This window comes from Neurospora tetrasperma, assembly GCF_000213175.1.
Source record: "Neurospora tetrasperma FGSC 2508 unplaced genomic scaffold NEUTE1scaffold_2, whole genome shotgun sequence".
Lineage (NCBI taxonomy): Eukaryota > Fungi > Ascomycota > Sordariomycetes > Sordariales > Sordariaceae > Neurospora > Neurospora tetrasperma.
Window position 1 is genome coordinate 4310898 of NW_009799100.1, and position 15759 is coordinate 4326656.

Genomic DNA, 15759 nt, shown 5'->3' on the forward strand with positions numbered 1-15759 from the left:
AAAACAAAGAAAAAAAAACACCAAAGTCAAAGAAAACAGCCACCATCTAAGTCCATAGTCATGGTAAATAGAAAGACAACGTAAACGCTGTCCAGGTGTTCGCCGAGTATCGACAGAAGGCAAGTCTTTGGGCCACCCTTGACATGCAGCGATAAATGACTCGACGTGCAACCCAGAATGTGGTGTTGAACGTAGAAAACGACACACAAGAATAAAACAGCAATCGAGCCCCCTTTTTTCCGCAAAAATGCAAAGCAGCCTCATCTTGATTTTTCCGACCTCATGAACCCCAATCCTGTAAACGCACCAAACCCTGATGGGCAAGAAGAAACGGAAAGAAGAAGTAGAAAAAAAGAATTGTACCATGCCCACCTCCGAACTTTTTTGATATATGTAAGGCCTCGAATGTACTTTTGATAGGTGACGCCGCGCGAAGAATGGCCTTCTTATGTAACTGACCAGCTGCGGTGGACCAGACGACCCTTTTTGTGAATGCAGAAAACGCAAAGAACCAGGAAGAAAACCATAAATAACCAGCGAGTGCAAGTGACTTCGACCCAAGGTGATGTCAGCTACTCAAGCTGAAACAAGTCGGGCAATGCTTGTTGTGGGCTGTCGCGACATCGACCACATCGCATCTCTCGAACAGGTATAACCCATTGATGCGAATATGTCGTTGATTTCAGTGTATGCTGAATCTCGCAACCCGAGTCGACGCTGATGGGCCGGGGAAAAAAAGGTGGCTGTCGATGCGGAAGCAAACCGCCCGTCTTGTGTATTGGAAGAAAAGATGAAAAACTTTTGTTGAATCTATGCCGAATTTGAACAAAGCCCGTGATTTAGGAATCCAAGAACGCCGGTTTATGAATATTACCGAACCATATACCGAGGAAGAAAACGAAAGTCATTAATCAATGACGAATGGAAGCGTGAAAGTTTGTATCCCGCGTATGTAAATACGTTGCGGCTGCCCATCCCATGCCGTAGCAATGCTTCTCCGCTCAAGCATGCGAGATGGAGCGAGCAAAGGTGGGAATTTCGCTAGGAACAGAATCTGGAGGAGTCTGGTCTTCTGGGCTTTTCAAACGAACCGGTCCATTCGTCGATCGGGGTATCTGAATGCAATGTATCAATTCTCTCATGTGCCTGTAAAGGAACCTGCACCAGATGAAAATGCAGTGAGAAAGCACAGCCTTGGATGAAAGGCTGCGGATGTTGTATAATCACTCAAAACGCCAAAACTCGTGGCATCGTCGAAACCGTGTCGCAAGTGTCCTTGGCTATTTAGCCAACAACCGGCTGTCCGTAGGTGTGACCCATGAAGTATGGAGGCGAGTTGTCCGTAGCAGCACAAGTAGCGCAGTTGCAATCACCGGAAAGGGAATGCTCCCAAACATTGTGGGTGTAGTTCCAGTACCCCGAAGTGCTGTTCTGGTGACGATTGGACAGGCCGCGATAGAACGAGTTATATGACGCAGGCTGCTGGTATTGCCGAGAGGCCTGGCAATGGTCCCTAACCGCACTATCGAACCACTCGTTGTAGTGGGAATTGACCGATGTCGCCGAGTTGACATACTCGGGCGTTCCGTATCCAGAGTCGGGAGGCGTCAACGGCGCCTGTTGCTGCGACCAATGACCCCACACGGACTGCTCGTGGCGAGAATAAGCAACGTGAGTGGTTTGGCTGCGCTTGATGCTCGATAGCTTCTCATACTCGGCAATCTGCTTCTGCTCCCAAGCCGAGGAGAACCGAGATCGGGAAATGTCGGTCTTGATAGGAGGCACAAGGGAGGCCAAGCGTTCGCGGTTGGCCTGAGCTTGTTGCAACTTCTTCGCCTCCAACCATTCCTTCCAGTTTGCCAGCCAGGCATTGTAATCCTCACTCTCATCGAGGTTGACATACAGCCGCCAGCCAATCACACCGAGCCACTCATATTCCAGAGTGTTGAGCTCCTTGACGGGAATCCCGCTCACTTCGGACCAGGACTTGTTCTGAAAAGTGTTATCGTCCAGAAACTTGCTTCCAAGCAAAAGTGAGATGGTCAACATGCGCCAGATTTGACCTTCGGAATGGGTGGTCTGGCCGTTAGCCTTCATCATGTTGACGCGCTTGGCAAGGTAGTTCATGCCGAGAAGGATGGTAGTGCTGGGGAGCCGAGTGGAAGTGAGAATCTGTGACACAAACTTCCTGAAGGCGGTGTTGACGGCGTTTTGCGGCATGACAATTCGAGTAGCCATTTCAGAAACATAATCGGCCATCAACTCGACCTCGTAGTCGAGAACGGCGCAAACACCTCCGGGCATCTTGGCGGTTGGTAGTCAGAAAATCTGAGTTTGAAAGTGAGAATGCGTTGAAAGATGGACGGATCCGGGATCAGAGCTTGGATATAACGGAGATATCACTAGCCGGATAAAATCCCAAGGCTCAAAAGGGGAGAGGATCTCGAAATGCTGAGAATGATCGAGATCTAGTGGGACAGTCTGGCCATAAGTCGTCGAAAGGGTCGTGAGAAATCAGTTCAAAGAAAACCAGACTGTTTTGAGTCGTCGCAAAGAAAATGCCCGCAGCCAACAAGTGATCCCTAGTGAGAGACCTTTTTGTTCGCGAAGCAAAGGAGAAGTCGTCGTGATCCAATCAACAAGGCCGAAAAAAATCTCTGGACTCAAGGGGTCTGTATCCGGTATGCAAGATGCCGGAATATTAGGTCTCGTTGAAAAGAGAATGTGTAGGAGCTATTCGAGGCAAAGTTAGTTTTCCATGGCCAAGTTGCATTTGGTGGAAAAGTGTGTAATCGTGGTAGGGGACGGCGTGAAGCGGACTCCAAATTGAAGTTCGGCGGCAGAAGAAGACCAAAAACTGGACTTCTTGGAGAACAAATGTAGACACTAACCTGTGAAGACGAAGTCGGACGTGAAGATGACAGGTACCGTCGTTGTGATCTTAAGGTGAGGTCGGTGACGGCGTGACAATGTCCTCCAGTGATGATGGGTGATCTTGTCGACTTGTCCGATGATGCCGTGCTGAGTCTGACGTCGAGGGTCTGGATACCACTAGTACTGGCAAAACACTGAGAGCGCACCCTGGCCGTAAAAAAAACCACTCCTGCAAAGGCGCCTCTTCGTTATTCGACCCAAAACAGCGAAGAGTTGAAATGCACCCAAATCCTCTCTTGAACGACGCAAAACTGAATTGGTCGCTCGTCGGTATGCGGGATCCCCGGCGGATTCGGCAGCGATGGAGGGGAGGAGGGAAGAAAAAAGAGACGTGAAGTACGGCGTGACGACGACGAGAAGAGAGGAAGAGAGAGAGGTGGAAGAGGAAGAAAAGAATCGTGAATGAAAGGTTGAGAAAGACGGGCGCTAGACCGGGGGGGTTAGATGGTCAGTGCACTGCCCGGGTCGACTCGTTCAGTTGCGACAAGAGTGCGACTGCGACTGACTAACTGGATCGAAACCTTCAAACCTGCGCGCGACGGGGCCGGCTGCGAGGTGGTAAAATTGAAGTGAATGGCCTGCCAGAACTGCCTTTGACAAGACGCCAGACGCTAGTCGTGATCCACAGTGGCTCGTGCACATGTCATCAGGAGCCAAAGAGAGAGGCGAACGAGGGCGACGACAGATCCGCTGCCAAAGTGGATGGCAAAAGCGTTGGGCGAGTGGAGCAGTGAAGACCCGGCAAAAGGATGAAAAAGAACAACGCTTGAGTGGTCCGTTCGGCAGATGCGCTAGTCAAGCAGAATGGATGGAAAGCAGACGGAGCAGACGGGAACCACACCACAGTGTAATCTGGATGGATCTCGATACAGTACCGTACCTCCACTTCGTTGCTGTTACCTCCTGCGTGCCCGCAAAACCCGGCACACTCGTAGTGCAGATGCACAGAGGTAGTGTAGGTAGGCACTGCAGGTGAAAGTCGGGAGACCGTCACGCCGCAACTGAGCTGACCACAAGATGGTGGGATAGTTTTGAAACCGCCACAGTGATGACCTCTTGGAAATGGGATCCAAGTACCTACTCAAGCTTAAGATCTCGCGGGCCTCTGCTCAAACAACTGCATGCCGCCGTAGATCTCAACCTAACCACTTGCGTGGGAATCTCTACACTACATTACACGGCCTCGGATACACAGTACTTACTGATTACCACTGCACCGTAAAAATCGACCGAAGTGCATCGCAGTGCATCGTGGAGGTGCGTGCCCTGTCCTCTGGACCGAGATGGGATAGAGTGTGCATCTGTAGGTACTGTAGGTAGCTTCCAGCGCAGCCAATTTGGTACGACAATGACGGAAATGACCAGGGTTCGCGTCGACCAGATCATGTCCTTTTTCGACGGCCCTTCCCAGACAAGCGAACGATGGCACCGATGAAAATTTCACGGCGAGTACTCTAGGTGTGCGGCAGGAGAGGCGCCAAGACAAGCCGGACCTCGCAAGGGAAAGAGAGACAAAAGCGACGAGCACCTGCCGTTGGTCACAATTACAACTGCCTGCTGGAAAATAGCGAAGTTGCGAAGGAGTGGAAGGTGCTGCAACGGAAGAAGTCCCATTCCCGCTGCTTCCAAAAAGGCAGGCAATGTCTGCTGAAATGACTACACTAGAGCCAAAGGTCGATCTGATTGTGTTGACATGTTACCTACTAACAAAACATGGCTTGTACAATGCGGTCATTCATGCGATCAATGTCAAAAGGTAACATCCGAGACACGGTTATTCGGGCTTGATTAGATTTGCCTTCTGTCTTTCCACATGTGCGTTGCGTCTGTGTTTTTCCCCAGCAGCCCAGGAGCCCAGCGAAAGCCCAGGTACCTGACTTCAGGTTGAACGGCCTGTGACGTCTGTCCTCTGCCGCGTTCACTACACTACACTACACTAGTGTTTACATACTACACGTGTACGATCCCAACAACACCGTGGCGAATGTGTTCGAATACGTAATACCGATACTACATAAAACCCCAAGAAACGATGCAAAGCCGTCGTCCCATCGTGGGGGGCAATCTGCAAAATCCGGTCCTTCGCTACTGTTATCATTTACTGAAATTGTAACAAGTCTGGTACGAAATTTGATGATTGCTCAGGACCGACAGTAGGATGGAACTCCATGACCGACACTGCAATTGACATGGTCTGCACGTTGTTCAGTGACTGCCCTGGGTGGGGGCTAACTGACATGTCAGCGTCTCGCCAATTTCAGATTGCACCAGGGTATCCACGAGGAGACATGTCAAGCCAGGACATATACCTTGGTCCAGAGTATCGCCCTATCAATTTCGCGTCTGCCCGGGCTTTCAACTTTATTCTCCAGCTCTGGCTACATATTCCGCAGGACACGCATTGCCGTGTGCAAATGTCAATGTCAATATTTGATGAGGTGAGGACAGGAGTTTCTGGAACAATTTCGCATCCATTCCATATGCGTTTGGATGTTGTTTCCATTGCAACTCTGTACTCGTTGGATTCAGTTTTGATGATTGTGGTCGTCCTGCGTACTACCCGGCGCGTATTCCAAAGAGCATACAGGCAGTCAGTCAGTCATTCTGCTTGGAGCACCTTTGAGAGTTTGTGCCTTGCTCCTTCCTATTTCCTATAGGGCACAAGTGCTGTGATACACCGAGCACGGCATGCGCAACCCCCCTCTTCGGATTCCGCCCTCGTTTGAGGGTGATCATGCCGCGATTGTCGCTTGAAGATGAGTAGCGTACCTAAGTACCTCCAAATTATCAACGGTGCTACTAAACCCGAAAATGGTTTCTCCCCGTCGTGGAGCGGATTCAGTCCTCCGCAATTTACAGGCTGCCTTCTCTCTCACCACCTGCCGTAGTGCCTTCATTAGAGCACTTGGATTTCGATCGTTTCAGGCGGCCATCTGCAACGCCTGTCCAACGGTGATGACCAGAACGAGTCATCCAAGCGGTTCGAAAAGAAAGGGTTCACGACCTCGTGGATGTCCCTACAATGGTAGGTTGGCTATCCAGAGTCTGTTGATGTCCAAAAATACCACCAAATGCCACATCGGGACGGGGATCTTCAGATAGCTTGGCCTTACACTGGCTGGGCTCGCTGGGCGCCGACACCACCACCAACCCACGCCCACTACGCCCACTGTGTCTATCCGAGGCCACCCACATTGGCTTTGACGAAGGAAGACCAGGCATGTCTCACTTTCACACGCTTCCAGGAACACGGGCAGCGCAGAGCCTGGTCAGGGTTCAGGGTCGCCTGGACTCGAGACTAACCTCGGAATGGAGTTGAATCCGCAGTGTGAGACCCACAGAGGTATGCCAAACTCTTCCATCATCGCCGCCGTGAACCGGGAGCTACCTTACAAGCAGAGTAGATTTCTCTGCTGTGGTTGTCCTTGGACGTCAGAGTACCGAGCAGTGACCAAATTACTGCCAAAATATAGCCATACCATGATATCTATAAGTAGTGTACACTACTGGTGAGCCATGGGCACCGTGGCTCATTCTCAGGGCCGGGCCATCACGACCACGACCCGTCTCTCCGGCACGAGTCATGGAACCGGCTTTCATTTCGAATGTGAAGACAACAGACCAGGAAAGGCCAGTCGCAGGCTTGTCAGGGGACTTCTCCAAATCCTCCAGCCCCTCGGGACACCCATGTCCATTGAGAATGGCGTTGACCCAGTTTCCGGATGCGCCCCCTTGTGGCGAGACATAAGCGGATTGCACAAGGAAAGCACAGCGTCCACCATGGCTCTCAATGGCACCAGAGATCTTGTGAGAAGCGGTCAAGGGCCGATAGCTCCGCTAACTGCCCGGACTCTCTGTGCCTCTATTCGTCTCGGCCGGCTCTTTTTCTTTTCCTCACTTCTGAATGGCCATAGCCGAACATTTACGCTACAAGTGGGGACGCCTTCCAGCCTTTTCGATTCGCTTTCTTCAACAGTCAACACACCTCACACCACACCAGTGAGTCAGGAATAATGTTCACATCAAGATCGACTTGGTGATTGCAGTTCACCCCTGGTTTTGTTCGTTAGCGCGAGACTTCAACACGCACTCTACACTACGCAACTCAACTACCACTCTACCAAACTGCTTGTATCAACCAGATATATTTGGACGCGTTATACGTTACCCAACTTTTCGTTTGACAATGGATTTCCCGTCATTCTTCTATGGATCTTTGTAGACCTCTGTCGTAAAGTTACCGCGCTATCAAACAAACTACGCAGTAGTAATGAAATGTAATGCAGTGTAGTGTATGGGAGAAGTGGCTCTGATCGCCAGATAGCTGCTATGTAGGTCACAAGGGCATACATAGTACGCAGTAGACCTCTGCAGGCATTCGCTTTGTTAGCGCGGTGAACTTTGCAAGTGGCGGTTACTCTATTTTTCCTACAGCAGATGATTGGTGTGCCCACTATCAGCCATTCAAATATTGTGAGGTGGCGGTACCACGCTAATAAAGTAGATGCCGGCAGTGTTGTAAGTTCAGCCTACAACATGAACCCAAAACAAGAGGAGAAAAAAAAAAAAAAAAAGTGTATAGACATGACCGTCATCGTCTTTTACGGCGCTGCCAGAGCTGCTAAAAAAGAAGCAGCAAAGTTGCCCGTGGTAAAATCACCAGACCGAGAGCTATTACATATGCTGTCAATCATTCGAACTCGTCGTTCTAGCTTGGCCGAACTCGAATCTTTTTGACGGTGAAGAGTCGGCAGCACAGGCAATTAAGGACTCAGGCACAACACTCGTATATAATCGCATACACCCGGGAACGCAAAGGCACTGAGCACTTTGCAACCCATATCAACAGTCAACGATGCGCCCGAGAGCTATTCTGCCTCTTCAAGAGGAAATAAATCTACACAACGTGGTATCCGGCGGCGGCGGCACAGACGATGCATGACTGTCATTGTTGTCAGAACGCAACCCTCAGTTGGCTCTGAGTGACTTTCTTGCTGCTTAATCATTTGCTGGAGAGCAGCCACGTTATCCACTCCAAATTGCACACTACACTACACTACAATTCTCACTTTGCAACCGTTGGCGTTGAGCAACTCTTTCAGCACCCCGAGACCCCCGGATGAACTCTAGGTCAGTGATGGAGGTGCATCATGTCATTGGCTGTGCAAGCACTGGGTGGTCTCAGTCTTCACTGCGATGACGGGACCATAGCCTCACGTGCCCAACACCAGACGAGTGTGGGTGATGGTCTGGATGGTGACGTCCCCTTGTCCTATTCAACCCTGTAAAAACCAGCCGAAACCACCCTCATATTATGACGCTCCAAAAGGCAGAATTCAATCCGAGAGTTGAATATCCATCATTCGCGGCGGCCTCGAGACTACCTATCGACTGCTCTTCAATAAAACACACCGCGGAGCTTCACAACAGTCAGAACGATCACATGCTTATAAAATCTAGCGACCATGCTTGGGCGTTGTCGATAAGCAACGGAATCATTGAAAGCGCTCGGTGCGGGGAGGGGGCGTGTGCAGTTTCGAAGATGCACTTTGGGGAATCGAGACGCACTTTTTCCAACCGGGCGTATCCAGGGAAAAAAAGAAAAAAAGAACGAAAAAAAATAGGCCAAGACGAATCATTGTCGTGTCGTCTGTCGTGTCGTCGTCGTCAATGTCCCCTGCCCTTGTGGTCTGGTCCGGAGGTCCAAGTTGAGAGCTTTGCACGCCGCGTCCGTCTCCGCCCGGAAGTTTCCGTTTGCAGATTCATCGGAGTATTCTCCGGCCCTGAGAGTGTGCCCCGAGTGTCCGAGTTTGGTGGCTGCCGGTCTCCCTGCGCACGTCCTTCTAGCACAAAGTGGCACTGCTGTCACTCTTGTGCTCATCATCAGAGCGCCCGTGTCCTTGGGGGGATTCATCGGACGAGCAACTCTTCAGAGGTACGTATGTACACTAGTTACAGTACCTGGCCAGAATCGGCGTTGGTGTGGTGGGTTTGGGCAGAAACAAGGAACCCTTCACCAAGAGGAAAGCGGAGATGCGACTCTGTCGAAGGAAATGAAGCTACAGTAGCGTGTCGAGAGGCTTTTGATTTTGATCGGGTCCTCGGGAGGAAGCTCTGAAGAAAAAAATTATATGCCGCAATCTCTTCTTTTTCTCCATCTTTACCCCAGGCCCCCCGGGCAATCCCTGAAATTCCGGGTTATACCTGGTCGATGATGTGAAGAAAGTTTTTTTTTTTTTTCTCTTTTTCTCTTCTTTCCCAAAAACAGGCCGATACAACATGGCAGAAGATGACCCTGATGCCTCCATGTGCGTCAACGACACTCTGTGTGTGGACCACTCTGGTGGCCTGCCGTAGCGCACATTATCAATCTCGGGTTTCCCAACAAGAAGACGTCTCCGTCCGGTCCGTGATCATCATGTGATAGCCGTCTTACTGGCATCATCTCCACCACCACCACGACATGGCTTGGACTGGCCCTTCTTCCCACCCCGAGTTGGAAGGAGCTTCATCAGCAGCCACCTCTTTCACGCCCACGTTTCCGCTGTGTGGGAAATTGTAACTTTACGCTACGTACTAGGTACTGCAGACGAACAGCCTCGCTGCGAATGTGTTAATCCCTTTCGAGGCTGCTGCGTACCCTCGTGGCTAGCAAGACTTTTTTGCTTGCGAACGGCAGTCAAGCAAAAGGGTCTTGGTTGGTTGACATGAATCAGATATGTATGAGGTGACCACTTAGAGAAACCCACCAGGCGTCCAAGTGGGGGAGGGAATTCAGTGTACGAGTCTCCTGCAGCCGACAAAACACAGTTCGCTGCTACGTAGCATGGAAGGGGTCATATCGGGCGCTTCCATCGCCTGCAATCTGGAAGTCACGGCGCAAAGGTGGAAAGGTAAACTCATTCCTCCAACCCTACACTATGTACATGCATTGCAGAGGGATGTGTACCATCATAGGCCAGATGGCGCGGATCAAGGTCCCTCCTCCTCCGCTTTGCACGCAGGTACTTCACAATTCAATACCCTCTTCATCACTGGCAGCTTGACTTTTTGAGGGCTTCTCTCTGCCTGGCATCCTTGTCCCCTCTTCTGCGTAGGTAGACGTTACATTACGTTCGAGGAACGCCGCAGGCGGATAGGGACCAGCGAGTTAGTACCAAATCAGGGGACTTGACCTTTGAAAATCCGCTGGGTACATATCCAGAGGTGTGTCATGGAACCGTGATCCTCCTTGGACCCGTTACTTGACAGCATTATTGAAGGGGACGAGGCAGTGCTGACGATGCCTATTCCCAAACTCATGGCGTAATCAACATGAGATATCGAATTACAAGTCGGGCCAGTTCAGGCTATTAGCCAAGGCGGCAGGCAAGACATAAGAACCCTCATGTCTTGGTGTTGGAGCACAAAACGGTCGATGGTTGAGCTGATCTCTCATTTCCCACGTTGTGTGTGTCTTGGAATGGCGGACCAATCTAGAAGCATCTTCCCGCAGGGCAAGGGAGAGACGTGGTAGGAGGGTAGGTGACCGTGAAATGGGATAGGCGAGTCACTAACAGGAATGGCTGCAATTCTCACCAAATCTGGTATCGGTTCCGCGCACCCCATTTCCGGAGGGGGGGGGTAATGCAGTCCTTGTCAGAACCCTTTCCTTTTTCTTGACCCTTCTACAATGCTGATCTGGAAGAGTAGGTATGCCATGGTACACGTGTAGTCCCTGGATGTATTTATTTTTCTCCCCACGAATGTAATCGTCGCCCCTGTTGTGATGGCAGGCACGGTAGGCAATAATAATTTATTTCTTCCCCTCGTGGCCAGACGTCGACAGCTTGCAAGCACTCACTCTCTGCAAGGTGAGGTATACTGAGGAGACCGACGAGCTGATCAACAAAGTAACGCCTTGCAACTGTTAGTGTACATTGACTCACACAGTTACGTACATCGATTACGACTCTTGATGTGACACAATTTGGGAAGCTCTTCTGGCCTTGATCTACCATAGTACATCGTTTCACAAACCGGCCCAAGCTCGGATATCTTCACGATGGGAGAAGGTATAGTTGCTCAACCACGTTCCGGTAGTAACCAAATCCCACCCTGCGAACCGACCTACGTATTCGACTTCTATCGTCTTCGAGTGGCAAACTCAATTTCCCAGTTTGCCAAGATGAAAAAGATGGCTTTCGATTTTAGGAAAACACATTCGAACTGCTATGACGAGCGTGGCCGAGTTCGTGATACATACGCTTGGGGATCCACTGTTTCGCCCATCATCGGTGATTTTTCTTTCGAGGATAATTCAAGGTCGTTCATGTGCACAAATTCACCGGTACGGCCATACATTGCCCGTTCCGGAGACCGGAGCGGACCTGCCAAGTCTCCCCCAAAGTCAACTCAGGTGAAGCTCGAAGAAATGTACCATATCGGATCATTTCAACAACAAACCGCATGTTCCTGTTCGGCTCGGTTAAGATTACCTGGAGTAAATGACATAGAAAAGGCAATGTGGGCAGGTATTCCCTAAATTGACACCCCCGAAACCCTCATTCAGGAACTACTTTTTCTGAATCGGTCCGGTTCCAGGTTGTCTGTATGGTTTGTTGTCCGTCATCGAGATCTTTTATCATTCCATCTCTCTACGTCAATGCACTGGCAGAGAGCTCTATCACACCGAAGAAATGAAAATTTTCCCGCAACTGACGATGACCCAAATGAAATGATATTCAATACTCGCCTGCCAGATGACACTTACTCGCTACCGGTCACACGGTAGTGTACCAGGGAACATTGACTAGCTAGCCGCTTTCCCTCCAGAAGGGTTGGTGGAACTGTCCAGGTAGGTAATAACACCACACCTCTAACGAGGACATTCTCATGTGTGTCTTACTGCACATGAGATTTCACGGGTGTAAATGGCTAGGCTGACACTGGATAGTTGAGTGTTACCCTAGGCTAGGTGTTTGGTAAGATCCAGAGCGGTCGAGTTGTGCCCATCATGACCCAAGTAAAGCCAAAGACATAAATACATGGCAAGCACATCATAGGCAGCGAGATACTTGTCATATTAATCCCAATTTGATAGTTACCTAGCGGTGACAGCTACGACGAGGAAAGCGGATATCGTCATCATCTGGCTACTACCTCACAGAGCTTACGTACCTCTAGCCTAGGCAGAAAGCTTTGAGTTTTCATGGTCTAGGCATCCAATCTGGCTTGGTCCAGTGAACGTATGTCCAATGTTGTCTACTGCATCCCCTTGATAGCAAAGTGTTAATCGGAATGAAGGCCTTCCTTTCGGTTCAGTCCTATAAACAAAGTTGCCTGCTAGCTGGAGTCTTGGAGTCTGAGTGGTGCATCTACATAGTTACCCAGCCTATACCTTTATACATAGAGTAAAAGTGACTATCGTCAAAGTCGCCCGCAGCTGGAGCTACAGTAAAGTTGACACACCAAAGAGGGACGAAATAGACGGTCGACAAAGTCGGTCAGCACAATAGCTGTGGATGATAGAATATCTAAGACCGAGGAATGTGAAAATGAAGAGCAGGCCGCTGATGAATGACCACGGAAACTAGGTGATATACTTTCAGCTACTCAAGTTATGTTCTTTACATCAGTTCATCTGTTGCACATGAAGAGCACAGAGGAGGACAGGCAACGTTTACTTGGGCAGCTAGTTTGTTTATACAATTCCATCTTCGCCGTACGTGAACGGTCCGCTTCCTTCGGGAGTCTCCTTGCTCTGGACTAACCTAAGATGAATGAGCAACCCGATCGGGCGTTCCTCGTTGCTTGTAGGCCAACTATTCATCCCCCACCAGTGCGCTTTGTCTACCGTTTATGAGGACCAAAGTGTTACCATTGCTTCAGCCAAGTGTCCTTGAGAACCCTTAGCTACTGACCGTAGGTACGTCAACGAATGTATTAATCCACGAGACTTGCATCTTGCTGAAGTGGGAATGAACGTTTGGCCGACGGCGTAAAGGGTCATGACACTCAACGTTGGGAGCAGAAGTCATAGCAGTCGAGGCTAAAGCGCCATGTGTACTTCACTCAAATCGAATCGTCATTACCCAACATAAGATGATGTGGCCCTAGGTTTGGTCTTGTTGATATGGACAGCAGCAGTAGCTTCAGTCGTTGTCTCATGAGTGAGACGAAGTTCAACTCACCAATCTCCAATCTCCTATCGCCCTGATCAGCGCAGCCATGGAAACCATGGGAAGTACACCGAGAAACTTGAGAAGATGTCTAGAAGCTGGGTATATTATAAATAGACAAGAAGTTACCAAACACTTCCCCGTTCCCTTGCTCTAACCCACAATGGCTCAGCTGACAGATACTCGACCCGTCGATAAGCATTGAGATGAATCCAGTAGAGAAAACAAAATGGAAAATCAATGATGCATGAGCACCACCTCCCCAACGACCAACCTGGTTTCCACTTTTCGTTACAGTTGTCCCTTTTTCGGTTGCTCCCAGCCCGAGCGTATCGCAAGTCATCCGGGCCCCTTAACCTTCATCATCTTGAAAGTGAAATACAGAGAGCATAAAGATATCCCCAGAAAACCCCTTTCAGTGTGGTTCTCCGTCACGTCCATACCAGTTCCAATGCAGTCTACTAGACTAGTGGAAGGTGAATGGCTGAGCCTGAACTGACCAAATGCAATAGAGCATTGGTCATCACGTTTTTTAAGCTTGTATCCAAACCAGAACAACAAGCTAATGTCTGTGTACAGGTCTTCAAACGCGACATCTGTCGAAAGTCCACAATGCCTCCTCACATGATATTCATACTATAAGGCACGATAGCCTTATCGATCACCGGCTCGCGGCGACACGTCGTATCCTTCTCGTCACCCCACCTGCCGAACCACTCCTCCTCATTCTTCACTGCACTGTCGAAAGCTTTCCTGCATTCCTCGGGCAGCAGATCCCTGATATCGTCAGGTACGGCGCTCAAGCCCTTGAAGGGGGCAAGGAAGTCGGCACGCGCGGAGGCAGCCCGATCGGCGGGCGATGTACGGAAGGGTACCTCGTAGGCGGCGGGGGAAATGCCAGCGGGTGGCAGCTCGATTTCCACGTCGGTGATGAGAAAGTTGCGGGATATGGAGGGCTTGACAGGAGGAAGGTCTGAGGACGAAGACGAGGCGTCTTCAGAGTCTACCACCTGCGTGATGCGGGCATGTGTAGGTTGGATGATGTGCGGGTAGTGCATTTGGTTAGTGTGAATGTCATAGACGCCGTTAAGGTTGGCGCGCCGGACGCTGGTGAGGATGCTGTTGAAGTTACTGCGTAGAAGAGATGTTAGCGTTCCTGTGTCCGGTAGCAAGGAAACTGCCAAAGAATAGAATGCCTACCTGGCTTCGCGAGCATGTTCCAATTGCCAGTTAACGTCGTTGACAGCAACCCGTCGTTTGGTTGGGGCGACCTTGGCGTTTTGCTGTGGTACTGACGGTATATTCGAGTGATAAACTGAGCTTGCACCGTGCCACGCCACATATTGGTTCTTGTTGTAAGGCTTGCCCGGTTCGAAAATATCGTTGGGATCGGCGAGCTCGCCCTCAACGACACCCTCCTCACGCGCCTTGGCGACTTCGTAGTCATCAATGATCCTTCGTCCGCCGACAATGATCAGGGCGCCAAACTCGCGGAACACTGAACGTGCTGTCACAATACCAATCGTACGGCCCTTGTAACTGTGTGGGATGATTTCTCGCTCGATCATGTCCCGTTTTTCCTCGTCGTTAACGATGATCTTGTAGAGTTTTCTGTGTTTCGTGAAAAAGAGATACGAGTCTCTGAAGCCGACACAACGTGCTGGCTCGGTCGAAAGCATGTATAGACGATCTCCACGGCCGAGGACGGTGAATGTGCGGCAACGATACTCGCGGCCATCCTGAAGATTTCCTAGCTTATCGACCTTCTTCTCACCCTCCGGGTCCTCGGGAAGGTCCACCTCGTCGTTGATAATGTCGAGAACGGTACCATCTTTGTCAATGGATTGCTGGGTTGGTTGGAAATGCTGGCCCTTGCGACCGCCTCTGCCTCTCCATCCTCCGCGACCGCGACGGCGAGGAGCGTTTTCATCACGATTGGGGGGTTCGATCGGCAGAGTGTCCCAGTCGGGAGGTCGGTTCTTGGGTGGTCGCCCCAAGCGTCGGCGACGGATGACAGGCTCTGGGGGAGGGCTTGGGCTCTTGCCCGACTCGTCTTCCTCTGGGGCTTCCTCTTCCTCGTGTCCGTCACCACCCGACTCATCATCCTTCTCGACATCATCCTCTCCGTCTCGTTGTGATGGTTCGGCGTCGTCTTGATCGGCATCGGGCATAGGCTCATCCTCGTCGTCTAGGCCTTCGAATGTCTTTGGGGTGCTTTCTGGTTGTGCATGGCTTTGATAAGCAACTGCTTGTTTGAAATAGAAGGATTTGCGCGTGGCAACTGCTTTCGTTGGAGTGGATCACAATGTATGGAATACATTTAAATGTGCAGGCAAAGGGAGGGAGGAAATGCCAAATGATAAACGATGATGAAATCGAGTAACTTACCGAGGGCCTGCTGTGCGCGTTTCGCGGCTGCGCGGCCTGATCGCCGGGAAGGCATGATTTCGAAGGTAACGTATTGTATGCTTGGTGATAAGCTGTGATTGTGGTTTGAAGTGGAGGCGCAGAGTAAGGCGGACGGTCGAGTTGCGTTTGGGGTTTGGAGGTGACGATGTCAAAATTACTGAGACGCGGTTGAGAGGTGGGAGACGTGAAGCCGCTGCAGTCAGTGCCCTGCTAGTGCAGTGGTGGTTTGCCTGTGAAGCGACTGCCCATTGACCCA

At 50.6% G+C, this 15759-nt stretch overlaps 3 protein-coding genes across 3 annotated transcripts; all 3 read right to left on the minus strand.

The window, feature by feature from the left end:
* Positions 1-1284: 1284 nt before the first annotated feature.
* On the minus strand, positions 1285-2304 carry NEUTE1DRAFT_79962 (uncharacterized protein; the record flags this gene model as incomplete). The annotated part of the gene is made up of 1 exon (XM_009851574.1): positions 1285-2304. The coding sequence occupies one exon, from the start codon at positions 2302-2304 to the stop codon at positions 1285-1287; it is 1020 nt and encodes a 339-aa protein (XP_009849876.1).
* An 8469-nt stretch (positions 2305-10773) lies between these two features.
* NEUTE1DRAFT_39302 (uncharacterized protein) lies at positions 10774-11277 on the minus strand (the record flags this gene model as incomplete). Its single annotated transcript, XM_009850484.1, has 3 exons — positions 10774-10814; positions 10875-10927; positions 11180-11277. The coding sequence occupies 3 exons, from the start codon at positions 11275-11277 to the stop codon at positions 10774-10776; spliced, it is 192 nt and encodes a 63-aa protein (XP_009848786.1).
* Positions 11278-13694: 2417 nt separating this feature from the next.
* On the minus strand, positions 13695-15537 carry NEUTE1DRAFT_79965 (uncharacterized protein; the record flags this gene model as incomplete). Its single annotated transcript, XM_009851575.1, has 3 exons — positions 13695-14225; positions 14295-15312; positions 15483-15537. The coding sequence occupies 3 exons, from the start codon at positions 15535-15537 to the stop codon at positions 13715-13717; spliced, it is 1584 nt and encodes a 527-aa protein (XP_009849877.1).
* Between the last annotated feature and the right edge of the window lie 222 nt (positions 15538-15759).